General features: G+C 56.7%; 4 protein-coding genes across 15 annotated transcripts in view; all 4 read left to right on the top strand.

The window, feature by feature from the left end:
• Positions 1 to 5,379: 5,379 nt before the first annotated feature.
• HOXB8 (homeobox B8) lies at positions 5,380 to 8,549 on the top strand. Of its 4 annotated transcripts, none has more exons than XM_087854473.1 (3): positions 5,380 to 5,654; positions 5,963 to 6,434; positions 7,399 to 8,549. In XM_087854473.1, the coding sequence occupies exons 2-3, from the start codon at positions 6,011 to 6,013 to the stop codon at positions 7,704 to 7,706; spliced, it is 732 nt and encodes a 243-aa protein (XP_087710599.1). In that variant the 5' UTR covers positions 5,380 to 5,654; positions 5,963 to 6,010; the 3' UTR covers positions 7,707 to 8,549. The 4 variants fall into 4 exon arrangements, with proteins under 4 accessions (XP_087710599.1, XP_045669750.1, XP_087710598.1 ...); XM_045813794.2 differs by having other exon boundaries at positions 5,382 to 5,681; XM_087854472.1 differs by having other exon boundaries at positions 5,383 to 6,434.
• A 1,272-nt stretch (positions 8,550 to 9,821) lies between these two features.
• HOXB7 (homeobox B7) lies at positions 9,822 to 13,334 on the top strand. Its single transcript, XM_087854475.1, has 2 exons — positions 9,822 to 10,340; positions 12,503 to 13,334. The coding sequence occupies exons 1-2, from the start codon at positions 9,941 to 9,943 to the stop codon at positions 12,754 to 12,756; spliced, it is 654 nt and encodes a 217-aa protein (XP_087710601.1). The 5' UTR covers positions 9,822 to 9,940; the 3' UTR covers positions 12,757 to 13,334.
• Positions 13,335 to 15,936: 2,602 nt separating this feature from the next.
• Positions 15,937 to 24,618, top strand: HOXB6 (homeobox B6). 8 transcript variants are annotated; one of them, XM_045813785.2, is made up of 4 exons: positions 15,937 to 16,107; positions 18,362 to 18,453; positions 22,493 to 22,860; positions 23,891 to 24,618. In XM_045813785.2, exons 1-4 carry the CDS (start codon positions 15,937 to 15,939, stop codon positions 24,148 to 24,150), a joined length of 891 nt encoding a protein of 296 aa, XP_045669741.1. In that variant the 3' UTR covers positions 24,151 to 24,618. The 8 variants fall into 8 exon arrangements, with proteins under 8 accessions (XP_045669741.1, XP_045669739.1, XP_045669746.1 ...); XM_045813790.2 differs by having other exon boundaries at positions 15,972 to 16,107; positions 22,368 to 22,860; XM_045813788.2 differs by having other exon boundaries at positions 15,972 to 16,107; positions 22,336 to 22,860.
• Positions 24,619 to 24,779: 161 nt separating this feature from the next.
• The window catches only part of HOXB5 (homeobox B5), a 22,193-nt gene continuing 19,432 nt past the window's right edge, over positions 24,780 to 27,540 (top strand). For both annotated transcript variants that reach the window (XR_015721300.1, XM_045813791.2), the window contains exon 1: positions 24,780 to 27,370. Coding sequence is in view for 1 of the 2 variants with exons in the window: in XM_045813791.2 (XP_045669747.2) it covers positions 26,809 to 27,370 (562 nt within the window). In the remaining variant the exon portion in view is untranslated. The remainder of the gene's footprint in view (positions 27,371 to 27,540) is intronic.

The following is a 27,540-nucleotide window of genomic DNA, read 5'->3' as shown; positions in this document are numbered from 1 at the left end:
GGGCTACTGGGTGTAGAGAGAGGCCTTAGGAAAGCCAGGCTGTCCTTCCTTCCACTCAAAAGGAGTGACCCTCCGAGGGTTCCGGCCCCCACCCGGAGTTTGAGGCTCCAATTTGAGCCACGGGGTAGCAGCCTTGGTGTAAGGCGGGTGGAGTTCGGTAGAGGGAGAGGCCTGGGCAGGCAGCTCCCGTAGATAGGCAGGGACAGGAGAAGTGTCTCGGGAGAAAAAAAAAAAAAATCACTCCCCAGTCGGACCCCAAAACTAAATTCGGTTTCCAGAGGCATCTTTCTGTCCCTATCAGACAGTGGTGTCCCCGCCAGAGCCTCTTAGGAAGACGGCTGCTCCCCGCGGCCTTGCCTGTGTCAGCCAGGCGCTGGGCTTGGGCTTCTGCCCGGCTGGCGGGCTGGCGCGGGGGAACCGGCCGCCCGCCGGAGCCTCCCGCCAGGCCCACCCCGGCGGCGCTGCCGCCCGCCGAGCCCCCGAGGGTTGGGGGAGAGGTGGGGACAAAGCGTGGCCCGAGTGAGAGGTGCCTGGAAGTGAAAAGGCCAGGCCTACCCCTCTCCAGCGAACGAAAGGTACAATCGGACAGATAGCCAAAGGCAGGAGAAGGCGAAGCTCCTGGGTACGGCACTGGGTACGGTCCCGGGACCGCATCCTCCAAGGAGGGTTCCATTCGGGTTATAAAATGAATCTGGCTTTAGAGCTTGTGTAGACTAGGCTCCCTCCCCATCCTGGGCTCCCTGGAGCCAGCCGGCGCGGAGGGTGAGCCGAGCAGGCAAGCTTCCGCCGAGAGGAAAGGCAAAGGCGCGGCTGGAACCGGACGGAGAGCGGCGGGGCAGGGGGCGAGGCCTCCCGGGGAAGCCTCCGGCGGCGTCTGGGTCCCGAGCCAGGGGTGGCTTCTTTAAAGACAAACAAAGGCGAAGATGCGGAGGCTGGGAAGCCGGAGATGGGGAAATCTGTTGTCATAAAAGAGAGCGAGAGATTCAGAGAGGGAGACAGCGAGAGTGCGAGACGGAGAAGCCGGGAGAGGAATTCAATGCCGTGCGCGCAGCAATAAAAGAATATGACCGCTATAAAAGTTTATAGCGTATAAATTTCTGAAGGTTAAGAAACTAAACAGCAGCAAAGCAAACAGCGAGGGGAAACTTTCCGGAGCTGCGAGAGCCGCAGCTGGGCCTGGGCTCTGGGGCTGGCGGGCGAATGGGTGGGCCAAGCTCCGGGGCCCCCACCCTCACTCGCCCAGGCCGCGGGGCTGGGGGTTTCCGGGCGCCCCAGGGGGCAAAGAGGGGAGAAGAGGGACAGGGGAGGGGAGAACACTTTGTTGTCACACATGCTTCAGAGAACGCAATTCGGACTCTCGTCTTTGTTCTTCACACCCCCTCCAGAATCGGGCGTCATAAACGAGAAGCCCCCTGAGCACACGCACACACACACACACACACACACACACACACACACACACACGGGTCCGGCGGGGCCAGACGTCTGGGCGCGGGCAGCCTCTTGATCCTTTTACAGCCGCCTCCTACCCTCCCAGGCCTCCCCCCCCCCAAAAAAAGCCCAATTGTTTCTTCTCAGAATTTGAAACAATCGTGTTGGGTTTGAAAAGTGCTCGGCTTCCCCCTTTTACGGGCCATAAACGGCGCACTGCCTGGCGGTGTCCGCCAGAAATTAGGGGCGGGGGGGGGGGCAGGGGTAAATAGGAGAGGAAAAAAGCTTATGGTTTCTTTTTTTCTCTCTCTAACCCCCTTGCCTTTTTTTTTTTTTTAGCTTATATGCACAATTTCATGAGCCATTTCCTGATTTCCGATGCCTTTTCTCTCGCCTGCTCTCGTTTCCCTGCCCCTTTTCTGCTAATAATGAAAGTTTCTCCCGCATGTCGCCTTGGTGGCTGGCTCTCCGAAGAAACCGGCCGAGCCGGAGGCGGCGGCGGCGCCTTTTCTCAGGACGACCGCTAGATGGCACCCTTGCTCCACGCGAAAATCCCCGGTGCGGCGGCTGCGGACTCTCGCGGAGGCACCTCGCACCTTGGTCGGCCCTGAATCTGTGAACTGAGCGCTACCAAAAGTCATGAATAATTTGCGCGTAATAAAAATATAGGGTTCATTATGGCCGTTTCCCCAATTTTATAGATTTCAGATATAGCGTATTGCCCCCCTCCCCTCAAATGGTCAATTTTCTGAATTTCCCTCAGGAGGAGGTCTCAGTGCTTCTCACCGTTTCTGTGGTCGGTAGGGCAACAAATGCATGAAAACGGGGAAGAAGAAGAAGAAGAATAGGAAAATGGGCAAAATAAAAGAGGAGAAGTGGTTCGGAAAAATGAGATTTTCTGGGAGGGGGGCTAGAGGAATGTCTGCGGATGCGGATGCAGGTCAGGTGAAAGGGGCGAGCGGGTAGAAGAAGGTCGGATGGAGAGGGAACTGCCCCGAAACGGGATCAGCAGCAGAGGGAACCGGGTGAGCCAGCCCGGGGTGTGGGGGTATAATTTGGGGGCGGATGGAATGGATCCCCGGCTTCGGTGGGGATTCGGAGCTGCCCACGGCCGGCGGGGCTGGTCAGCACCGACAGAGGCTGCAGAGCCTTTGTACGTGTCTGGGGCTGGGCGCGCGCCGGGTGACCCAGGCGCGGGGCAGGGGCTCCCCAGAACGGCGGGCGAGGCGTGGGGAGGTCTCGTATGTTTTCTCGGTTGTTCTGCGCGCCCCAAGTTGGGCAAGCCAAAAAAAAAGTGTGCGTTTTCCGGATGGATGTGGGGGCAGGCACGGCGGCAGGAAGCAGGAGCTCGGTTCTCTCCACGTTCCGTGGTTTCCAGGTGAGAGCTCGGGCTCCGTGCGCCGCGGCCCCGGCAAACCTAGGGGACAAGGGTCCTTTGGCAATTTAGCAGCTGGAGGCCTGGACTCGGGCAATTTTCCTTCTGAGACCCGCGCATTGTCAGCCCATAACCCTTTTAATTCTAAATCTCCCATTTCCTCCCAGCCCAGCCTGATCCGTATCCCCTGTCCGGACAAACCTGCCTGAAACACACACACCCCTCCTTAAAATTAGCCCCGCCGCGGTCTCTCTTCTCTTCCCCCAGGACCTGGTGCAAAGAGGCAAGCGGAGTTTCTTCTCAACTTGAGTTTCTCTAATAAATCTGCGCTCCGTTGGGTGTTTATAAATTATCTCCCCGCTCTTTCTTGTTTTTTCTTATAATAGAAACATTTTCCTTCCATCAGGAATTTCTGGCACAGTGTAGGGATGATTTAGAACAAGCCATTGAATTTCTACCTCACCGGTGAGTCCTCAAATCATGACCATAAAATCCCCCGCACTTGATAAAAATGTTCTCTTCGGCAACAACTTAACTCTGCTTTCCGCTGCCTCACCGCCCCCTCAGCCTCGCACTGAAAATCCAAGACCCTGGTTCTCTCCCCTCCTCTTCTCCGTTCTCTTCCTCCCTTTCAGCCCCTCTCCCATTCTCCCGATTCACTTTTGAAGGTCTAAGGGACTCTACTGGGAACTTCCCCTTGGAAAAAGCTGACGGGTTCATTTTTACAAAGGTTGGGGTACGTGGGATCCCCCCCCCCAAAGCCCCTTTCCAAAGCGAACCACTCTCTGGTGAATAAACAATGGCTTGAATGTATTTAGGGAGCCTCTACCTTTGTTACTAGAAATTTTCCTTCTTTTTCCCTCTTTCCCTCCCTTCTTTCTTTCCTTTCCTTGGCCAGTGAGCCGATTCAGGAGGCCATGGGACCCTGAGCCTGGGGCCTTCGAAAACCTGGCCGCCCCCCTCAGTAGGCCCGGTAGGCTGGGGAAGGCAAAGGCAGGAGAGGGTGGTACCCAGTCAGCTGGGCCTTGTAGGCTGTGCCTCAGCCCCAGGTCCTCAGGGCTGGAGAGAGAGTTGGGTTTAACTACAGGCTCCCCCAGGGGAGAGGAGAGAAAATGGGGGAACTCCGTGGCCTTGCTGGATCCCAATCCCCTAGACCCCAAGGTCAGTTTAGGTAGTGATGATGGCTCAAAGGACGCTGAAAGCTACAAGGTGCCCCTGCCCCATACCTACACTCTGCAGCCTCTACCTAGAGCAGAGGAGAGGACAGGACGGCAAGCCTCAAGACCAAGCACCTGGGCCTCAGTGTCCAGCAGCGGCCTCCTCAGCCCTTCCCTCCCCTTGATGTGATGGGCTCGGTGGTGCCCTCTCACCCTAGGGTGCCACAGAAGGTGTGGAGAGCTGGCCTGGAATGTGGGGGGCCAGTTGAGCTTGGTTAATAGGTCCCAAGGCCTGGGTGCAGGAGTGGGACACCCCAGCTGGGCGTCATCCTGCCAGTGGCACCAGGCCCCTCTCCCATCACACAAAGTTGGTTCCCCGAAGCGCTGACTGGAGACCCTCCTCTCCATCCCAGCACTTCTCTGCAGGCCAAGGAGGTTGTACAAAATTGTGGGTTTGGTGGTCGCAGGGTGAACTTCGCTCCCTGCTTCCCCACTGCCCATTAACCAGAAAGTTTCTTTCCCCCCTCCTGGTACTCCTCATGCCCTGCGGGACCCCTTCTCCAAAGAAAATCCTTGCTTGTTTGTTTAATCAGGGAAAGTTGGTGAGTGGCCTGGGTGGGGCAGGGGGCTGGGGGGGGGGGGTAGGGGCAGGTGCTGGCCACAGCTGAAGGAGGTGAAAATCTCAGAAAAGTCACCGTTTGCGCCGAAAAAACCCATAATCGTTCTCATTTCGGCTTCGTCACCCCCACCGCGCTGCAGTCGGGCGGCGGGGCGTTCGAAGCTGCAGTTTTATAGCTGTAGAGGAAAGAACTCGTAAAATGCTAACAGCTTTTATGCGCTGCGGCATAAACAACAACAGACTCCGGCTTTATTGCGTTTTATAGTTTGTTAAAGAGTTTACAGCCGTTTTTGGGGGGCCGGTTACCCAGCCAATTCTCTCCACACGATAGTTAAACCTTTATCAATAATAAGGAAATTGATCATTAAAGCCTTAAATATGACTACCTCGTTTGTTTGAAAATATGTTTAGGAGAGGAAGCTGTATGATTTGATAACTTGTATTAAAATACCAATTACATTTATAGGACCTTTTAAAACTCGGCGCAATTAAACCGTGTTCTTTTACATTTTTCCGAAGCGACCCTGACATTTAAAAAGACTCCAACTGCCTCGTTAAAATCGCGAAATTAACAGCGTGCCTACGCCTGGCGCGCTGTGTATGTGTGTGTGCGTGTTTTTTTCCGTGACTCCCCCACATCAGTCTTTGGGGGTGGTCTGCGAAGGTATTTGATTTGTTGTGAGGCGAGAGATATCTCATTAATGTAGGTAGTTAAACAGATTTAATCCGTATTCATTCTCTCTCTCACCCCCTCTCCCTCTCCCCCTCTCTCCCCCTCTCCCCCTCGCTCTCCCTGGGTGTTTTTTTTTCTTCCCCTCCTTTTTTTTTTTTTTTCCGCTCTCTCCTCACTCCCTGGCGCTCTCTCGCTCTAGCTCTCTCTCTCGCTCGCTCTCTCTCGCTCGCACCCTCGCTCTGCGTTCTGTCCGGGAGGAGTACGGAGAAGCCAATAGGATGCGGGGTTTCTAATGGATGCAAATGATCATGAAAAGACAGTGCAAAATATGAAACAACTCATTTGCAGGGAAGTAAATCACCGAAAACTGTTTATGAACTGGCATCCCTTCTTCGAAATGTAAAGCGAGGACCTCTTTAAGTGGCGGTATATTTTTGTTTGGGGGGTGGGGGGGTGGGGGGAGGGCGAGCGAGCCGCGGCTGCCATGCAAGCTTAGACTTTTGGAGGCTTCGCTGTCCTTTTCTATTCCTGGAAATCACAAAAAGTGTGGCGGCTTCGAGATCTTCTTCGCCTTTTCTTTCTTTTCTTTTTTTCCCCCTCCTCCCTTTCCCTCTCCTTTCCTGGCGAGGGTGACTAGGAGCCGGCGAATCCGCGTTTTTTTCTCTCTCTCTCCCTCCCTTTCCCCCTCCCCACCCCCTCCCCAACAGCCCCCAACTACAGCCGCCGCCGCCGCCGCCGCCTCAAAATTCAATAAAATGAGCTCTTATTTCGTCAACTCACTGTTCTCCAAATACAAAACCGGGGAGTCCCTGCGCCCCAATTATTATGACTGCGGCTTCGCCCAGGACCTGGGCGGCCGACCCACCGTGGTGTACGGTCCCAGCAGCGGCGGCAGCTTCCAGCACCCGTCGCAAATCCAGGAGTTCTACCACGGGCCGTCGTCGCTGTCCACCGCTCCCTACCAGCAGAACCCGTGCGCCGTGGCGTGCCACGGGGACCCGGGCAACTTCTACGGCTACGACCCGTTGCAGCGGCAGAGCCTGTTCGGTGCGCAGGATCCAGACCTGGTGCAGTACGCCGACTGCAAGCTCGCCGCCGCCAGCGGCCTGGGCGAGGAGGCCGAGGGTTCAGAGCAGAGTCCGTCGCCCACACAGCTCTTCCCCTGGATGCGCCCGCAAGGTGAGCTCGCGTCGGGGCCGGCCGGGGCGGAGGGGAGACCGGAGGGCCCGAGGCCGGGCAGGGGGCCGGGCAGGCCGGGAGCATTTCCTCCAGCTCCTGGAAGACGTCCCTGCTCCGTTCCGATCGCCTCCCACTTCTTTCCTCTTTCCTCCCTCCTTCCCTCCCTCCCTCCCTTCCTTCCTCTCTTCCTTCCTTCTTTCCTTCCTTCCTTCCTCCCTTCCTTCCTTCCTTCTTTCCTTCCTTCCCTCCCTTCTTCCTCCCTCCCTCCCTCCCTCCCTTCCTCCCTCCCTTCCTTCCTTCCTTCCTTCCTTCCTTCCTTCCTTCCTTCCTATCTTTTTTGTTTCCCTTGAAGGGGGGTCGCTAAGAGACATTTCCTGAATCCATAAACCCCTCACCCTGCCTTAGTTTTCTTCTTCTCGTCCTTTTTTTCCCTCTTTTACTGTTTTATGGGGGTAGTGGAGAGAGGGTGGTGGGAGTGGGGGCGCTCAACTTTTGCACTTCTCAATTGCTTTATAGTTTAATTACCCTGAAGAAACTTTTCTTCTGGGGCAGAGGCTCTGGGGGCTTTTCAAGGTGGGTCCATTCGTCCCCATCCCGTCTTTTTTTATTCTTATTTCCCCCCTCCTTCACATCCTTCCTTCTAAAGTTTATGGCACTTTTAATAGATTTGAACCACCCTCACCCAACTCTCTGGTGCTGGTTACCAGAGGAGGGGGCTCCCCCTTTCTGGCTCCCTTAGATTCAGTGGTGTCTGGTCCCTCTCACTACCCCCCCCCCCACCGCTGACCGCGGCCTCCCAGCGCCCCCGCCCCTGCACGGGGTAGAAGGTTCCCTGCCCTTATTATACTGGTCTCCTAGGCTGGTTCACGAATCTTCCAACCTTCTCCGTCTCTGCCCCCTCCCCCACCTTCCCTTCCCCCCGCCCCCCCCCCCGCCCCGGTCTCGCCTTTTCCCCCATTCCCAGCAGCCGCCGGACGCAGGCGAGGCCGACAGACCTACAGCCGCTACCAGACCCTGGAGCTGGAGAAGGAGTTCCTATTTAATCCCTATCTGACTCGCAAGCGGCGGATCGAGGTATCGCATGCGCTGGGACTGACAGAGAGACAGGTCAAAATCTGGTTCCAGAACCGGAGGATGAAGTGGAAAAAAGAGAACAACAAAGACAAGTTCCCCAGCAGCAAATGCGAGCAGGAGGAGCTGGAGAAACAGAAGCTGGAGCGGGCCCCGGAGGCGGCGGACGAGGGCGACGCGCAGAAGGGCGACAAGAAGTAGGCTCCAGCTGGGACTGCCAGGGCCGCGGCCGCCCTCCGTCCGTGGGTCCCCCGACCACGCCACCGCCGTCGCCCGCCCCCGCCCGAGAGAGCTCTGGCCCCGCGAGCGGGGCCCGGAGCCCGGCCTCCCGCTGCAGCGTCCCCCGCCGCGCTAGTCCCCGCTAGTGGTAGTATCTCGTAATAGCTTCTGTGTGTGAGCTGCCGTGGATCTCCTTCCCTTCTCTTGGGGGCCGGGGGGGAAAGAAAAGGATTTTAAGCAAGGACTCCCTCGCCCTGCGAGGGTGAGCGGCTGCGGCCTGGCTGAGCCCCCCACGCCCCCGCCCCATGTAAAAAGCCTCCTTGTGCAATGGTCTTTTTTCCTTTGAACGTGCTTCTTTGTAATGACCGAGGTACCGATTTCTGCTAAGTTCTCCCAACAACATGAAACTGCCTATTCACGCCGTAATTCTTTCTGTCTCCCTCTCCTCTCTCTCTCTCTCTTCTCTCTCTTTCTCTCTCTCTCCGTCCTTATTTCTCCCTCCCAACCCCTCTCTCCCCGCTGCCCTCCCTAGCTCGCTGGCTTTCTCTCTTGCTTCTCTCTTTTCCTCCCCCCCCCCTTTGGTTTGGCAATTTCGTCTTAAGTGTTTCTCAAAAGAGGTTACTTTAGTTAGCATGCGCGCTGTGGGCAATTGTTAAAAGTGTTCTTAGGTTTACTGTGAAGAGAATGTATCCTGTATCCGTGAATTGCTTTATTGGGGGGTGGGAGGGCTAATTATATATTTTGTTGTTCCTCTATACTTTGTTCTGTTGTCTGCGCCTGAAAAGGGCGGAAGAGTTACAATAAAGTTTACAAGCGAGAACCCGAGACTAGCCCGGCCCGCGCTCCTCATTTGCCCCCGGCGCCTTGCAGAGCTGGGGGGAGCCGGTCACCGGGCTCCTGCGCCCGCCAGGCCAGGCAGCCCAAAGGAGGGGGCGGGGGCTGGAGGCAGGTGGTGCGAGTCCCTTGGCCCAGGGGCGCAGGGGTTGAGGGAGGCGGCTGCGCCTGATTGGAGGAGAGAGGGACGGGGGAGGGGAGCCCAGAGAAACCCCCTCCCTTCGCGTTCCGAGGCTGCCGGCGCGAGACCCAGGCGCCCAGGCCACGCTGGAGAGATGCGCCGGGGCTGGTGGCTGTATCCCCCACCACCTCCCCCTTTGTTTCTGTGGGCCCTGTCCTGTTTGTGCGTGGGGGGGGGGGAAGGGTGGATAAATGTGTAGTGCAGGGCCGCTGAACAAGCTTATATATTTATTTTTCTCGGATTGGTGGGTGGTGGTGGGGAGCAAGGGGAGAGGAGAGATGCTCTTCTCCGCCTCTCCCTCTCTACGACTTGCCCACCTTCGCCCAGCACCGAGGTCATGGCTCGCCGCCTTCCTTCTTCGCTGCCCCGGCTTCTCCGGTAGCCACGCTCGACTGAGGCATCCGCCTCCCGGAACCAGGAGAGCAGTATACCCAGGCCGCCCTCCTCCCTTCCTTTCTCTTCCCACCCACCCCACCCCCTTCCTTTTTTATTTTCAAACCTTTTTTTTTTTTTTAAGCCACCAGAAACCGCAGCATCCAACGCCCGTGGGCTGGATCCCGCGCCTGTAGGAGCACCCACGAAGCCTCACTCCATCCCTGCCTGTATGTCTGGGGGCACCGAGAGCGAGCCAGGAGGCCAGGCTCACCTCCGCTCCTCACCTCGGGAGAACCGGACCAAGTTCCCCCAAAGGCCCAGCCAGGCTGAATTGGCCCAGATTAATAAAGATCTGACCTGCCCCCCCCCACCCAGTTGCGGGCAATCTCTGCATTTGTTTCTCCTTGGGTAACCGGCTGGGGAAGTGGGGGGGGGGGGTGACAACACGGATCGCTCGGGTTATTTATTTTCCCTTCTACTCAATCCCTTCCTCCCCAAATCTCGCCTGCAAGCTGCCTCCAGCCCAAGGGGGTCGACAGCGGCCCTTGAGCCCCCAGCCCCAATCCACAGGGCTTGGCTTTCCCATTCATTATTGATCATATTTTATAAATCTAACGCCACACAATTTTTTCCACATTACCGGGAGCCGTGGGGAGGCTGCCCGGCCATTGGCGGAGGGGACGTCACGTGGGCGGGGTCACGTGGTCCGGAGAGGAAAAAGGGGGTCCTTTTTGGTGTAAATCTGGACTCTAATTCTGTAATATATCAAGGAATCTCGTAAAACCGACACTAAAACGTCCCTGCCTACAAATCATCCGGCCAAATTATGAGTTCATTGTATTATGCGAATGCTTTATTTTCTAAATATCCAGCCGCAAGTTCGGTTTTCGCTACCGGAGCCTTCCCTGAACAAACTTCTTGCGCGTTTGCTTCCAACCCCCAGCGCCCGGGCTATGGAGCGGGTTCGGGCGCTTCCTTCGCCGCCTCGATGCAGGGCTTGTACCCCGGCGGGGGGGGCATGGCGGGCCAGAGTGCAGCCGGCGTCTACGCGGCCGGCTACGGGCTCGAGCCGAGTTCCTTCAACATGCACTGCGCGCCCTTTGAGCAGAACCTCTCCGGGGTGTGTCCCGGCGACTCCGCCAAGGCGGCGGGCGCCAAGGAGCAGAGGGACTCGGACTTGGCGGCCGAGAGTAACTTCCGGATCTACCCCTGGATGCGAAGCTCAGGTAACGCCGCGCACCGAGCCATCCCGAGCCGCAGCGGCCCGGGCACGTTCCCCGGAAGGCGCCCCCTTCCCGGCCAAGTGCTCCTTTCCGCGTCCAGAGTGCTCCCGGTAGGAGGTCGGCCCTGGGGACGCGGCAGCCCTTCGGCCGCAACCCGGCGCGCCGCCCCCACCCCCATTTTTGCTCGGTGCTCTCAGGCTCCTTCTGCTCCCTTGGCGGATCTCTCTCCGCCAACGCCGTGGCGCTCCGAGCCCCCCGCCCGCCCCCCACCTTTCCTCCTGGCCTTTTAGCTTTAAATATTTATCAGCCGCGCCGGCACGGGCTGGAGACGAGGCCGTTTGTCTTGTGGAGGAAGGCTGGGGTTTGCAGAGAATAGCCATTAGGGTCTCCCCCCTCCCTTCCCCCTTCCCCCGCCGGGGATCTCAGCTCTGGGTGTGTCCCCCCGCCCCAGCTTGGAGGTCTGGGGGAGGGGGCCCGCAGCTCAGAGCAATTCTCCCCTCCCCCTTCCTTCCCAGCCAACCCCGCTCCCCCATTATTCCCTTCTGGACAATTAGAGGTGGGCTCTAGAGACTTGGCGGGAGGAGGGGGTATGAGAAGAGATGAAGATCCAGCCAGGGACACAGAGCCAGAGAGGCAGGTGGAGAGAGGGGGGCTGAGGCCAAGAGAGATGAGGCTCCTGACCCCCCAGTGAACTTGGGAAGGGGGAAGCAGAACTAGAGAAAGGGTCAGAAGCCTCGCAGGAGTCCAGCTGGCTTCCTCAGGTGCCCTTCCACGGGCTCCTAAGTGCCCCCTGGAGAACTGGCCAGAACCAAGTTTGCAGGTATCATTCCAGAAGGGTGAATGTCCTCTTAGGGGACAGACTACGACTCTGTGAAGCCAAAGCATGAGTTAGAGAGTGCAGGCCACTGAGCCAACTGCTGCAGGAGCCCCAAGAGACCCGGGGCTGTCTGGGTTCTCCTGACTAGCCTGAACCAGACATCTTTCTTCATGCTGCCCTGGACTCAGGGGCCAACCCCAAGGTTCAGAAGGTCCAAGACTTGTGGTCAGAGCCTCCCCAGTCCGGTTAGAAGAAGCCCAGCTCTTACGCCATCAGTATTGGTGGTCACGGTCCCCATTACCTGTTTCATAATTCAACTGCCTTTCCAGTTGATTTATCAAAGCCCAAATTTTTCTGCTCGTAAACATCTCAGCTTGGCTTTTATCTGACTTGAAATTAGGGCCCCTAGGCTCTCCTCCCATGTCTACTTCCCAGGAGGGCTGGCACCAGCACCTCCCCCAGTGCAACCTCCCCCACAGCTCCTCAGGGTTTTGGCCTAACCTGGAAAGCTCTCCTCTGCCCTTCAGCCCCCGCTCCCCAGATACTTCATGTTCCATCCCAAACCAGGCTGCTCTCTCCCCTGTGCCTTCCTGGAGGCCCAGAGATAGATTTGGAAAACTGGGTTGTCTGGGCAGGTGGGCAGGCAGCCTGGCCCTGTGTGTTCCTGAGCCACTGACTGGAAAAGAGTCCTCAGAGGGCAGCTGCTCTCAGGCCAACTCCACGCTCCAAGGAAATCTGCAAATTCTCACCTCCTCCTCATTCCACAACAGGCTCTGTGTGTGTGTGTGTGTGTGTGTGTGTGTGTGTGTGTGTGTGAGAGAGAGAGAGAGAGAGAGAGAGAGAGAGGTACTGGGTCTGTGAGGCTCCTTTGTTTCCTTTTCTTTTTTGGGAAAAGCACTCAGGCCAGGCCTAGAGCCCCACTCCAGGGGCACTTGCATGGTTTCCATTGCCTCTTACCCTAAAGACCATCAGAGTCCGTATCCAAAAGGGGAATCTTAGGGTGTCTGGTCTCAGGGATGATGGGAAGATTAACCTTCCTTCATCCCACATAGACCCCTTAGGTGCAGGGCCTTCAAAAGCCAACTGGTTAAATCTTGGGTTCAGAAGCCCTAAGCTGGAAGACTTTCTGGTTGGCAAATGGGGATGTTTGCCTCAGGAGGCCTCTAGGAACGCCTGCACATTGAGGGAAGAGGGAAGGCACACGTTGGGGAATGGAAAGTAAGAATGTGGTTTAGTGGGGAAATGGGCTCTTCCACCCACGGACCCCAAACCTAAGGGTCTGAGAGGGAGACGCTCTCCTGGTTTTTCCCACACGCACTGCTTATTCTCCTTTACATACTGTGCGCAGGGACTGACCGAAAGCGAGGCCGCCAAACCTACACCCGTTATCAGACCCTGGAGCTGGAGAAGGAGTTTCACTACAATCGCTACCTGACGCGGCGAAGGCGCATCGAGATCGCGCACGCGCTCTGTCTCACCGAAAGACAGATCAAGATCTGGTTCCAGAACCGGCGCATGAAATGGAAAAAGGAGAACAAGACCGCGGGTCCTGGGGCCACAGGCCAGGACAAGGCCGAGGTGGAGGAGGACGAGGAAGAGTGAGCGCCTGAGAAAGGGCAGAGGAAGAGAGCCAGAAAGGGAGAGAGGGTGAAGCCCAGCTCTGAGAACTGAACCAGGAAACTCAAATTAAGTAGGGAAGGGGAAAGCTATTTAAATAGTGGAAAGCAGTTTGAAGTTTTTTAAGGAGAGACGGTGAAATTCTGGTTTCTTAACACTGAAAAAAAATACTACCTATAGAAAAGTCCAGCGGGTTTGTTTTGTACGATGTGGGAAGAACATTACCGACCTGTTCTGTAGCTTTTCTGCCTCCCCTTTTCTATGTCGCTATTGTAAGGTCTTTGTAAAATCTTGCTGTTTTGTAAGCCCCTTTCTTTGATGCTGTCTTTGTGGTCTGTGGGTCTGGACTAATGTGTGTGGTTCCCTGTCCTCCTGAGCCCCCCGCCTTCCCAGTAGCAGACTGAAGGGGCCTTAGGGAGCCCCATGGACCCACCGACTAGCTCAAGTGTCCCCTCTGTGCACCTGGCCTGCCTAATGCTCTTTTGCTTCCTCCAGCCCCTGTGATCCTCTTTATATTGTATGTGTACCTGAAGGATGGAGAAATAAAACAATTTAAAAATGAACAGATGACCTATTTTCTGTGTTTCCCTAAAGTGGGGGGGGGCGCAGGGTTAGTCCTGTATCCCAGAGCCCCTTGGCTCCAACTTCTGCTGCTAGCCCTCTCTTTCTGTGCTGGGGTCTGCTCTTTTTCCTGGTGCACCTGGCTCTGGGGGCTGCCAACAAGTGAACCCCAACAGGACACACACACCTCCCTTTACCTTCTTTTACACATACTGGCATACGCAAATGCACAAATCACACACACTTACAGGCTGACATCACACATAAATAAATATATACATTGTCACAATACACACCCATATTCATATGTCCATAAATAAACACAGGGGCATTCACACATCCCAACTCTGCACTGGAACCCATGCGTTCACGTTCACACACACTCACAAGTAAACACACATTCACACTCACAGAGACATTTATACACACCAATGTACATTCACACACTGGCTTATAAACACAGATTCACATTTGCCCCCAAGTAAACACATCCATGAGCCCGCAGGCTCAGCCACACCCATTCACAAAGCAAAGCCCCCACCTCGCCGCCAACTGTGTCTCATCCAGGCCCTCAAACCAGGCTGCGGCTTGGTGGCGCGGCCGGGGCACAAATACAGAGCTGAAATCCAACGTGTTAGGCCCCATACGAGAAGGAAAGGGAAGGTGACCACCCAAATCCACTCCCGCTTCTTGGGCGGCGTTGGGCAGAAGCCAGGCCGGCGAGCAGACGCTCCCCGCCAGCGCACAGAGGCCTCCAACCCCGGGGCGCTCCCGGCTTCCGCTCCCTCGGCGAGCATTTTCCGCAAGACCTATTCGGTTATTTTATTTCAACTTCTTTTACTTTCATTTATCTCATTCTAAATTAACACAGAGAGCCAAATAAAATTTGTAAATGGGGGAGGGAGGAGTGGATGACCCCTGAGAACGAGAGCCTGCGCGGCGCCAAGTTTACCCGCCTCGTGTGGCCGCAGCCCGGCCGCCCCGAGCCCGGCCCCGCCGGCCGCCGGAGCTCCGCCGCCTTCCTCCGCGCCTTGCTGCTCGCGGTCCGCGCTGCCGGCTACCTGGAATCTTCTCCCGAGTACAGAAAAAGAGAGAAAAAAGAGAAAACATTTTGGGGGGGATGTTATTTCGTTTCCTGCATTTGGGCTCTGGTGGCTCAATTCAAAATACAGGAATATTTCAGGGGACCTGGGAAACACGGGGTGAATTTTGTTTGGTGGTGGTGGTAGTTTTTTTTTTTTTTTTTTTTTTTTTGCCCCTCCAAAACACCCCTTGATTGAGGAACATTAACCTGGAGGACGGAGCCTATGCTTCCAGACCTGTGGAGCTCGTTTTGAGAATTTATTCGATTATAAACCTTGAATTATTTAAATGCAAAGGACAGGTTTTGGGACAGAAAGGGGGAAGCAGGTTAAAATGGAAGCACGTTTTAGGAGAATCTCTTTCATTTGAATTTGTAGGTAAAACTCCCCGGAACCTGCAGTTTCCCCCATTAATGGCCGCAGAACCCCCTGGAGAGCTCATGGAGCTGTCATTGGGAACCTGGGCATGTGGGCATTTGGGCGGGAGAGGCAGGGATCCGGCCTCACCCTCTTCCAATTTCTGGGGTGCAGAGGCGAGAATCTGGTAGCTAGACTGTCCACCTTGGCCTCTCTCAGGGCGGCCTTTCTTCCCCAGGCAAAAACTAGGCCCTAGGGGATCTAGGGCCCCCACACCCACAATGCTACAAGCCTCACAGGTGGGGGTCCCGCCATCTAGAGGGCTGGGAACGAGGGGGACATTCAGAGGGGGGAGAGGGGGCATTGAAGCCTTCATTTTTTCCTGATGCAAGTGGTAATTTTGGATACCCGCTGTTACTCCCGACTCACCCCAAAACCGCCTTAGAATGGCCCCTGTGTGGAGGATTTGGGGTGAATTCTTACTAGAAGAGGGGGGCAGAGCTCCTGCGAGGACAGGGAGGTTCTGGAAAGAATCCCCTTCCCAGATGGACCCTTGTGGCTCCTCCGCCTGATTCCCTGCACCCCAAATCTCACCCCTTCTCAGATTGGGGTTTCCCCAAATAGCGAGAAGGAGAAGAAAAGAAGATGGCGACCGAGAAAAGGGTTGCTGGTGGAGCAGCCATGAAGAAATGCAATAAATTCCTTGTTGTTTTATGAAAATTTACAACTTTGTGATAGAAGTTTATGAGTGGTTGAATCCAGCGATTGGCCGGCGCCGGTCATGTGGCCGGGCGATCGTGAACATGAACTTTTTATCATTTCCCTGGTGGTTATAATGCAGCATTCTTTTGGACACCACACCTAGGTCGGAGCACTGTCGTCCTTCAGGGCTCCAGCCTCTTGATATTTTTATACTTCAGTATCAGCTCGATAAAGCAAAAGAGAGAGAGCAAGAGAGAGGGAGAGGAAAGGGGAGAGAGAGAGAGAGAGAGACAGAGAAGGAGGGGTGGGAATTACACAAAAGAGAGAACCAAAAATAATTTTAATTTCTAAGTTGATTTGCTTGCTGATCTGGGATTTTAGTCATCATGGAGGGTAAATGGACAATCTGCCCAGGACTGCAGCCTGATACCATTTTTCAAAGCCAGAACTTACTCCATTTTCTATGCAAATATCAGAAAAGCGAAACACCCTCTCTCCCAAGTCAGAGAAGGGGAAGCGACGGCTCTCAGGTTGGGACAATATTATCTGGAAGATGAAGCAGAAACAGAACGCTTTTCCCCCCTTCCTCCTCACCTCTTTCAATCGGAGGAAAGAAATCCCAAGGTCTACAAAGGTAAGGGATTCTACAATTCTCTTCTCGTTCTTTTGCACTGCTTTTGTCTGGGGTGGGGCTTAGGTTTGTCTCCCTCTCCCCCCCACCCCAAGACGGGGCTGAACCCCACCTCCGGGCGCTGCAGGGAGAGGCTTCCCAGGAAATTCGGTGGCCGAGAGAGAGGGGTGGCTGCTTCCTGGAGGGGGAGCCAAGGCAGGGAAGATGGGAGGAGGAACCGAAAGGGGCCACGGAGGCAAGCTCCAAGTTGCCTTTTCAAGCTGGGAGAAGAGGCTCAAGCGAGGGGGATGCGAAAGAGAGGATAGGGGTGTCTGGGCTTCAGGGCGCCCCAGAAGCCGGTTGCTACGGCCTCTGTGGGTGTGCGCCCCCTCCCCCTCCCACCTTCCCTCCCTCATTCCAGCCTCCCCCAGTTGCCCCCCGTGCAGTTCTCTTGCCCGGTGTGGGTATCGGCGGTTTCCGGGCGGCCCTGGCACAGGGGGCGGTGGTGCTGAGGGACGTCCTGGTGTCTGGACGGCCTGGAATCTTCGTAGAGGCCCGCGAGGGCGAGGAGGTGGCGGCTAGAGGGACAGAGAAAGAACAATTCACAGAGAAATGCTCATTATCTCCCTTCGGAGATGTTTCTGAAATTAAAGGGCTGTGGGTGGAGGCACCCAGATCAAGGGAGACCCCCCTCCCCCCAGGAAGCCAGCCTGAGAATGCCCAGGTCTCTCGCCACTCCCGCAGGAGGGAGCTTCGCTCTGCAGGGAGACAGTTTTGTGGTTTTTTAATGCGGTAGGTTACAGCGTGTTGGTTTCTGTGTGATATTGCGTCTATTACTTGTGTTTTATGGGCATGGGCGTGTGGATTTCGGTGGAGAAAATTGCCATGTGTGTGTCTGAAGTGGAAACATTTCAAACTTTTCTGGATCCAAAGGTGTTGATTGTCGAGAAGCTCTTGAGTAAGCTGTTGTGTTTTAAGCTTGTAAACAAAAACAAAAACAAAAAAGAGAGGGACAGAGGGAGAGAAGAAGAAAAGAAAAAGAGAACCCAATTAGGGAACCTGATGGTGTCCGGACTGGAAAGCTGCCTGGCTCTGAGCTCAGACAGCTAGTCCTGTCCCTCCGGCGCCTGATTTCATTCTCCAGCCAGGCCTCCTGGGGGTGAGGAGGGGGGAGAAGGACGTTGGGCGGAAGACCGAAATTCCTAAAGTGGCTGGTGGGGTGGAAGAAGGGGAAAGCCGGTCAGAACCTAAAAACAGAGTGAGAAGGCTTCTGGGGAAGCTGCCAGGGGAGAGATAAGCGGCTTTGGGCGGGGAGGGCAGCAGAGACTGATTTAGTTTGGTTTGCACAAATAGGTGATTGCTTTTCTCTTTTTAAAGACCAAATGTGAGCGTTCGGCCTCGGGCCTCTGGTTGCCCAGGGATTGCAGGGGATGGGGGTGGGTAGGGGGATATTAGCCCTCTCAAGCCTGGGCTGGGAAGAGAGGGATGCAGGCCACTTGTGGCGCGGGAAAGGGGGCCCTGCACGCGCAGGTCGATGCCCAGCAAGCAGGCCGGGATTGGGTGCCTGCGGGGACCCCTGGGCTGTGCCGCGAGAGAAGTTCTCGGCCAGCACCCACGGCACTCGGGGCCTATTCTCAAAGGAAAAATTCCCCAAACCCATCCAGACTAAAGGGCTTTTTCTCCCGTAGTCTTGGCGGGGTATAAATCATCCCTTAGACAGTTTGCTCTGACCCAAATTATGCGGTTTGCTGCCATCTACCGTCCGTTCGGAGACATGCGGCTTCGGCGCCGCAAGCCCGGCGACACCGCCTGAACCATGCACGACGCCTGGAGCCCCTGCTGCTCAGGTTCGGCGGGTTTCGGGGGACTTCGTCCCAGATTGTCGCTTTCCGCTGGATCTTGGTACCCGCTCGTCCGCGTGTGAATTAGAGAACAAGTGTGCCCTCCCCCTCGCCCGCCCCATTCCCAGCTCCAAACCCAGCGGCTGGCTGGGAAAGAGGATTTTTCTAGGTCATATTTAAAAAGGACTCATACTGCATCCCGCGGGCAGAGGGCCCTGAACCAAAGGGTTGGGGGATCCGAGTCGCGAGCCCTCACCCGCCTACCCCTCCAGGGCTCGAGAGGGGATCATCCGGGCCGCTCGGGAGATGCGAGGCCAAGGCTGTTCAAGGTTTATTTGGTTTTCTTTTCGGCCAAGGGAGGGGGCCAGCAGGGGAGGCGCCGGCCCCCGCAGTTCCACTCGGCTGTCAAAAGACAAACCCGGGTCTGTGTTCTCCAGGCTGGCTGGTGGGTCTTGCCAGTTGCTTGGCCCGGTGAGTCCGTGGTGAAGGAATTGAGCCGAAATTCTCTGGAAACTGTTGGTGTCTGCAAGTGAGTGTGGGTCCCCTCCCCCATTCTCCATCGTTTCAAGCGAAATCGACACACATACGCTTTGGGGAAAAATTGGGAGTGGGAGTGGGGATCGAACATTAAGGAACCAAACCATCGTGATTTCCGTTCCTGCCGGACCCCTCACACCCGCTTTACCCGACCGCTTTCCCAGAAGGGGGTGGCGAGGGCAGGGGTATGCGCCTCGGCTGCTGCGGCATTTGAATATTGGCCCCTGTCTCTCGGGTTACTGATTAGCTCGGGCTTTCAAGCCCCAGGAGGAAGCTCTGGCTGCTCCTTTCAAGGTGCTGTGGCCCCAGTTCCTGGGCAGGGGCTCCAGGAAATTGCCTGCGGTGCCAGGCAGGCCGAGGTGTTACTAGGGTCTGGCCCAGAGCTGGAGGAGCTGCCGAGGTCGAGGGGACCCAGCCGTGCCGGGGGGCAAACCCAGCGGCTGCGGTCCCCGCATCTATGGCACCTCGAGTCTGGACCACAGGAGCTGCCCTTTCAGCTTTCCGGCAGCAAGAGTGACCTTCAGCGGCCAGAAGGCCGGGCCCAGTGCGGAGGCCCCCAGGGAGCCGCTGGACGCTGGAAAGTCTTGGGCCCCGATTTCTTGTGGGCAACCCGAAGGACAGGTAGGGAGGGAAGGCGGCTGGTACAGGGGGTTGAAACACTTTGGCTCTTAGGGTGCCAGTGGACCTGGCTAGGGAGGAGGGGGAGGGAGCCCAGCGGCACTGCCAATCCCACCCCCCTATGATCAGAGACTAGGATGTTCATTTGCATAATGGAAATGAGGTCTTTGTACCGCGGGCCGGACGGGCCAATTTTAAGGCAATATCCCCTGTAAACAGCCCCCAAAGGTCGAGAACTCCCTCTGGGAACATTTATGTTCCTCAAATTTGGAGAATCACACAGTCTAGGGGAAGAATTGGGTTGAGATGTCTTAATTTGCTCCACCCCAGCCGGAGTTGGGAGTGGGTTGGGGCAAGATGCTCACAACCCAATGAGCTGGAGGTGGGGGGAGCTTTGTAGCTGAGAGGAAATGGGAAGCCTGGACAGTGTCTCAGTCCCCCCTCTCCTCCATACACATCCAGGCGAAAACCCCTCCCTGAGGTTACCGGTACAGGAGAATATTACTCACAAGCTGAACACAACTTGGACATTTCCCTGGGAGATGAAAATGCATGCATGTCCATGGGAGCTCAGATTCACAGCACGGAAAATTACAATTATAAATTCTGCCCGTGGGGTTTCTGTACAGTCTTTCTGTTGTGTACTCAAGACTTGGTACACATTTATATCCACCTCTCTAGATACACACTTCCTCAGTGAGGCTGGGAGAGACACCCCAGACTGGCAGACAGCTCTGTGCCTGGTGGGTGTTTACTTATTCCCCCTTGGAGACAGACAGACAGACAGACAGACGGTGGTGGTGGACCGAACCACAGACAAATTCGTAGAGATCTGGCTCCAGAAACCAGGCGGCCTCTGGCCGGGCCCTGCCCGTCTGCTCTTTCTCCCAAACAAACGGATCAGACGAATAAACGCTCATAAATACCTCTGGGCTTAGATAAGAGCGATGAGGCGCTATTTCCTTTCATGCCGGACTCCAGGCGCCCAGGCCCTGCCTTTGCGGCTCCATCTCACAACAGGCAACCTGCAGAGGTGACGTTAATTTGGGGCTGTGACTCTTAAGGACAAGGCAGTCATTTTGGTGCTTCTATCACAGGGAAGTCTCCCTCCCTTACGACATCCTACTTGGTCCAGACTCTACAGTATGCCCACACCGTCCAGTTCTAGGAAGGGGACATTGTGGCCAGGGAGGAGGCAGGACGGATGTGGTCCAAGGCCCAGCCTCAGTGGCAGGGAGGAGGGAGGTGCACACAGGCACTCTGCTGACCTTGCTCCCCCAGACCAAATGTTTCCCATTCCTCTCTAGGAGTGGGCCCAATCACAGCTCCACTGGGGCACTTAGGGTCTTCATCATTAGGATGCTTGAGTTTTCTTAAATCTTCATAAAACCCCCCTATAGAGTTTGGCTAGGAAGTGGTTGGTGGGACATGCAGGGATCACCATTCCACCATGAAGGTAGAGCCTAGAGGTTGTCCTGAGTTCAGGGAGCCTTGTAGGCCACTTTGCAACCAACCACGTTCCTCCCCTTGGTCACCAACCTCAGCCCTCTACCACTTGCCTGAGTGCCTGGAGGCATCTGCAGGGCACAGCCCTGGCCCACAGAAAGGAGCCCAAAGAACAAGGCAGTGGAGAGTCAGCCTGGCCCCTTTCTCATCAGATTTTGCCACACATCCTGGCTCATTCCTGAACCCAGGTCTGAAGGTTATCACCCGTGACTGCCTGGCCTCCACGTGCATAGTTAAAATGTTGAAAACACATTGTGGTTCAGTCTTCCAGCCTGGCTTCAGTGCTCATTTTCCTTAGATGAGAGAGAGAGAGATGAGCAGAGATGAGCCCTCTTTCTCACACCCAAGGTTGTGCAGCAGCGAAGCTGGTGATACAAATATGAGATGTGGGAGGGACTGGAGAAATGCTGAGAGACAGACAGAAGGGTGGTGAGCATCTGGAGAGGGGATTTGGCTGATAGTTGTAAGCTGTCTGCTGGGTCCCCAGGAGGATCTGAACACCTCTCCCTCCTTAGACAACTAAACCCAAACCAAGTCTTGGGAAAGAATTAATTTGAAAAAGAACTGCCAGCTTCTGGAGAGACCTGGAAAAGGAGCAAGGGCCCCTCTCTTTCTGGTTGTCTTTGATTGACTCAAATATCAGTTTTTTGAGGACCCAGAATTGGAGGAGGCATAATTTCTTCCTTGTGCCCAGACGTACTGAGACATCTTTGAGTCCTATGAATCTGTAGCCCAGGATATTCTAATAATTTGGGAGGAAGAGGGTGGGGATGGAGTGAGGGTGGCGGGCAGGATGGGGATCAGACAACCTAGGCTGAGGGATGCCCCTCACTCCTCCTCTCCCTCTCCCCCAATCGAAGAGAAGGCGAGTCCCTTTCCACTGCCCCTTCCCATGCCAGAGCAAGCAGCCCTTGCCCCAGCCAGGCAGGATGTCTTGGGCGACAGAGGCAGCAGCAGTAGCCTTCCAAGAAGCTCCTAGCCTAGCCTAACCTGGCCACAGAGCCTGAGGGAGAAGCTTGGGCTCAGACCCTCCTCCCACTTCCCAGCCTTCTGGGTCCTCTGGGCAGCAGGCTCTGGCCTGCCCTTCAGACCATAAGAGCTGAGAAGAAGCAGGAATAATAAACCCAGGCTTGGAGGAGGCAGGGTGGACCCGAGAAATAGGAAAAACAGTTTTCAAAACCTGGGGAGGGGAGTGTTTCTTCTCCGCCTCTCCTTCTGAAAACGATGCTAAATAGTGAACTCTTCTCCTCGTCTACCGGCACAAAACCCTAGAAACAAACCTTTTCCTTTCCTTCGCTCCTCACCACACGGAGAGGGACATTTAGGCACCCTTCCCTTGAGGGAATGGGGCTCAAGCAACGCAGGGGTTAACTTTTCTGAAAACACAATTAACTTTTTCCTATCCTGCGTGGGGAGGGGAGGGATATATTTATTTAATCACTGGGGGGTGGGGTGGTCTCAATCCAAATGCTCCCTCCTCCCTCAAAGGCACGGACGCCTCTTTCGCAGATCCTGCGTAGGTGGAACAGGACGCGTTGTGTTGTCGGGGAGAGAGAGAGAGAGAGAGAAAGGAGAAGGATAAGAAGGAGGGAAAAAAAAAAGGTTGATAGGTTTGTGCGCGGGTCCCTCGCGCGGGCTGCGCTCCTCCTGGGTGCTATTTGACAATTCCTGCTTCTGCCATTGGTCAGTGTTGGATCAGATGGTTGTATTTCCTTCTGGCCCTCACTGGCACCTCGCCATCCCCCCTCAGCTAAAACCCAATCTCAGATATACTACTAATAGGCGCGGCGCTCGGACTATAAAACACAACAAATCATAAACCCGGCGGAGCAGCAGCGGCCGAGCGCGCCTCCCCTCCCAATGAGTTCCTATTTCGTGAACTCCACCTTCCCCGTCACTCTGGCCAGCGGGCAGGAGTCCTTCCTGGGCCAGCTGCCGCTCTACTCGTCGGGCTATGCGGACCCGCTGAGGCACTACCCCGCGCCCTACGGGCCCGGGCCCGGCCAGGACAAGGGCTTCGCCGCTTCCTCCTATTACCCGCCTGCCGGCGGCGGCTACGGCCGAGCGGCGCCCTGCGACTACGGGCCGGCGCCGGCCTTCTACCGCGAGAAGGAGTCGGCCTGCGCGCTCTCGGGCGCGGAAGAGCCGCCCCGGTTCCACCCCGAGCCGCGGAAGTCCGACTGTGCGCAGGACAAGAGCGTGTTCGGCGAGGCCGAAGAGCAGAAGTGCTCCACTCCCGTCTACCCGTGGATGCAGCGGATGAATTCGTGCAACAGTGAGTGAGCCCTCCCGCGGCCGTCCCGACCCCCGCGGGCCCCCACACCCGGGGACAGAAGTAGCGCCCTCCCCCCGGGGTGCCGGGTGAGCATCTCCGGTAGGAGCTAAGGGAAGACGGGGCGCCCGCCCGAGGTCTCCCGCTCTGGCCTCTAGCCCTCAGGAGTTAAAAAGTTTGCAAAGTCCCAGCTGCACTGGGAGCCAGGGGGAGCGAGCGGGCTCTCCGGGAGCGCCGCGCCAGAGCCGGATTCCGGGGCAGGGGAGGGGGCAGGGACCGCAGCCACTAGCGTGGCTTCCCCCCGCCCCCGCGCCCCCCAGCCCCGGTCGGGTCCCCTACCCGAAGACGGTTCCATTAAAAACGGAGTGCGTCATGGGAAGGGGGGCGGTGTGACGCTGGCGAGGGAGAGTTGAGTCTGTCCCGGACTGTGTTTCCCTGGGGGTTTGGGGCTGGGGAAAGAGGAGGCACCAGGAAAAGGGGTGGTAGTCGAAGGAGGGAGGAAGAATAAGGGGAAGAAAGGGAGAGGCAGCAGGCGGAGGGGGAGAGAGGGAGAAGCAGGCGCCTGGGTCTCAGGTTGGCTTATTTGTCGGCCTTAAGTCCCAAATTGATGTCCATTAGCGGGACACGAAAGTGAGGAGCCGTTAATGCCGACTATGGATCGATCCACGTCATTACGGATTAAGGGCTGGAATCTATCACAGGGTGGGGGGGGGAGCCAGATAGATGGAAAGAAAAGATAAGGCTAGGAAGAGACACACCTGGCCAGTGCTTCCCCAGCTCCTCCCCCTCGGCTCAGGTGGGATTTTGAACTCGCCTCCCATCCCCCACCAAGAGTCTAGACCAGAGGCACAGGCCTGGGAGACCCGGAGGGAATCTGGAGGGGGCGCTGGAGGAGTGAGGAAGGGGGGGGCAGGGAACTCGAAGAGTGGAGGGCATCCCGGGACAGGCTAGAGTCCATGTTTGAGGGTCGAGTGGGGGAGGGGGTTCTGGCCCTGGTGACCCCAGGCCTCAGCATCTTCTCTGTGCGTAACAGGTTCCTCTTTTGGGCCCAGTGGCCGGCGCGGCCGCCAGACCTACACGCGCTACCAGACGCTGGAGCTGGAGAAGGAGTTTCACTACAACCGCTACCTGACGCGGCGGCGGCGCATCGAGATCGCGCACGCCCTGTGCCTGACCGAGAGGCAGATCAAGATCTGGTTCCAGAACCGGCGCATGAAGTGGAAAAAGGAGAGCAAACTGCTCAGCGCCTCTCAGCTCAGTGCTGAGGAGGAGGAAGAAAAGCCAGCCGAGTGAAGGCGCTGGAAAGGGAGGGGGGACGCGAAGGGAGCGGCCTGTGGGGAGCCGAGGGCATCGGAGAGCCCCGAGAAGGCTCTGCGGGCGGGGGGCCGGGGGACCTGCTCTCTAGCACGCGACAGGCGGGGCCCAGCGCTCTCCTGGACGCCCCCGCCCGCAGAGCTCTCACTGGGTGCTGGGAGGCCTTGCCGCCTGAGCCCACCCAGCACCCTGAGTGCCCCCTCCATCCCTGCGGGGACCTGCTTCAGCCCCATCGGGCTCCCCCGTGAGAACTGAGGACAGGACTCACTTGATGTTTCCTGGAAGCAGAGCAAAATGCTCTTGTCCGTGTCGCGTCTCATTTCGTCCATGTCCCCCGTGCACGGTTCAATGGTAGATTCGCAGTCCCCTCAGCGGGGGCCTCGAAGACTCCCTGACCCCAGACCTCTCTCCCACCCCCTCCCTAAAGCCACTGGAAGGAGCACATACTACCTAGAAGTAAGAAGAGGAGCCTCAGAAGAAAACAAAGTTCTATTTTATTAATTTTCTATGTGTTGTGTTTGTAGTCTTGTCTTAGCTCTGGACGTGAAATACTTCGGTAATAATATTAATATTATTAATAATGATGATAATAATAATAAAGACATAAAAACTCGCCGCTGGGTCACCTCTGCTCCTCCCCTGCCACTCCCCCACCCCAAGGCCACCCGAGCGTCCCAGTGCCAGAAACTCCGCAGCAAAGGCAGGAGCCCTGGTCGGCCCGGCGGGCCCGACACGATTCGGAAGTTACAGTGGAGATAAAGGCCGGGGCGGTCCGCCCAGGCTCCGGCGCTGCACCTCGCCAGTACTGAGGCTCCCAACAGCGTCTCCTGGTGCAGACTTGGGGGACGGAGGAGGGCCGTTTCCCTCTCATTCTCTAAGCTTTTCCTTGTTTGTCCGTGGCACGAGGGACATCGCCGAGGCCCCGAGCCCGGAGCCCCTGCAGAGACAGCCAGGCGGGTCTCGCGCCCGAGCAGCGCCTTTCTGTCCTCACACTCGCGAGGCCCGCAGCCTCTGGCCTGCCCACATGGCCTGATCTCCGCCAGCCTTGGCCCTCGGCTCCCGGCCTGTGGCTCCGGAGACTAAATCGGGGCCACCGGTGTCTCTCCGCCCCGCAGCTGAAGGCACCAGGCGCCCCTTCCTGCCTCAAGCAGGAGCTCAGCGACAAGTAGGGGAATTCGAGGCGGCCCGGCTGGCACGGGGCGAAGGGCACGACTTTCCCCTGCTCTTTGGAGACCTGAGGGCAGGAGGCCAGGTGATGCGGCGGTTTGGTCTCATCCCCTCAACCAAAAAACGACCCATTCTCTCCCCACCCCCACCCTCACCCAGGCGGCAAGCTGCGGACACTGTTTTCCTTTCTTCCTCCTCCCTCTCTCTCCCTTTTCTATTTTTAAAGAAAATAGCCGCCCGGCAGAAGGAGCCCAGCTGCGGTGGTCTCTGGCCGCCCAGCGCGCTCAGCAAGGCGCCGCTGGTCCTCGGAACCCCTTTCCAGGGAAGATGTGGGCCGCCGGGCAAATTCTGAAACTACTCAGACGTCAGCGAGGGCCCTCGCTCGAGTGGGCCTCCCAAGGCAATAGCGGGCATCTGATGACGAGGGGAAAGGGTCTTGCCTTGATCCCCAACTCTCAGAACCCCAAACCCCAGCCTGTCATTGCCACCGTTTCTCCCCGGCAACTAGGCCGCTTCGCCCCAGCCCTGCACATCCTCTGGGGTCCCTGTCCTGCTTTGCCATTCTCCGGGCCTGACCTAAGGAGGAGGAGGAAGTCGGGAAGAGCATTCCAAACTTCTAAGGGGCGGAGAAGTGAAAGCTTCTCCGTGGAACCCTCGGCCTGGATGCTATGCGTGGGCCACTGCAGCCCCGACAGGAAGCAGGCCAGGCCGAGGTCGCGGGGAAACGCGTTGCCGTAATTGTTTTTCACACACATCTTCCAGCCCTCCCCCCCATTTCCGCCCCCAGCTTGGAGACTTGCAAAGCTCAAGTGAGGGAAGAGCAACTCAATTTTTGATCCTCTCATCCAGAGTGAAAATAATAATAATTATAATAACAATAATAACAACAATAATAATAATGACAGGGGGAAAGGCACAGATAGCCTAACCCCACTCCCAAGAAAAGTGGGTAAAGGCTCAAGTGGGTCCCTCCTCTAAAAGACTCAACTCTGCGGGTGAGCCCAGCCCGGATTTCTTTCTCGCCCGGCGGTTGCAGGGAGCCAGCAGGGAGGCAGCCGTCTCCGCCATGGCAGTCTGCGGCCCGCGCTCCCGCCAATCGCCGGGAGGTGGCGCGCTCTGCTCAGAGGCCGCCGCCAACCTTCTCCCTGTTTCTCCCCCTTCTCGGTTTTTCCCCCTCTCTCGGAGGCTCGCATTGAATCGGCCCTAACGATTCTCGGATCGTCATTATTTGTAACCATAGAGCATGAATTACCTCTTGAGGTCATCAGCGAGAATTTACGACTGGTCAACAAAAGCACGTGATTCCCTAACGCCCCCCCATCCCCCTTCCAACCCCCCCCCCATATTTGGCCGCATACATAGCAAAACGAAGTACAGTGCATCGCTATAATTCATTAATACATCATAAATCGTGAAGCACAGGGTTATAACGACCACGATCCACAAATCAAGCCCTCCAAAATCACCCAAATGAGCTCGTACTTTGTAAACTCCTTCTCGGGGCGTTATCCAAATGGCCCGGACTATCAGTTGCTAAATTATGGCAGTGGCAGCTCTCTGAGCGGCTCTTACAGGGATCCCGCTGCCATGCACACCGGCTCTTACGGCTACAATTACAATGGGATGGACCTCAGCGTCAACCGCTCCTCGGCCTCCTCCAGCCACTTTGGGGCGGTGGGCGAGAGCTCGCGCGCCTTCCCCGCGCCCGCCCAGGAGCCCCGCTTCAGGCAAGCGGCGTCGAGCTGCTCCCTGTCCTCGCCCGAGTCCCTGCCCTGCACCAACGGCGACAGCCACGGCGCCAAGCCCTCTGCTTCGTCCCCCTCCGACCAGGCGACCCCGGCCAGCTCCAGCGCCAATTTCACCGAAATAGACGAGGCCAGCGCGTCCTCGGAGCTTGAGGAAGCGGCGAGCCAGCTAAGCAGCCCGAGCCTAGCTCGGGCACAGCCAGAGCCCATGGCCACCTCCACAGCCGCGCCCGAGGGGCAGACTCCGCAGATATTCCCCTGGATGAGGAAGCTTCACATCAGCCATGGTAATTCTCGCTTTCGCTCCCTTTTTTGTCTCCTCGGCTTTCCTTCTCTGCGTTTGGGGAGGTGTGGGGGGGGCGCTAGGCGAGGAGAGCTTGGCTTCTCCTCAAATATAGATTTATTTTTTTTCCAGAGGGGGAGAAGTCTCTAAGAGGGTCCTCACAGCTCGGGGGAT

This window comes from Ursus americanus, chromosome 23 (genome assembly GCF_024610735.1).
Source record: "Ursus americanus isolate L20-20 chromosome 23, mUrsAme1.1.p, whole genome shotgun sequence".
Classification (NCBI taxonomy): domain Eukaryota; kingdom Metazoa; phylum Chordata; class Mammalia; order Carnivora; family Ursidae; genus Ursus; species Ursus americanus.
The sequence above is the reverse complement of the archived record's forward strand: the minus strand, read 5'-3'. Positions and strand labels throughout refer to the sequence as shown.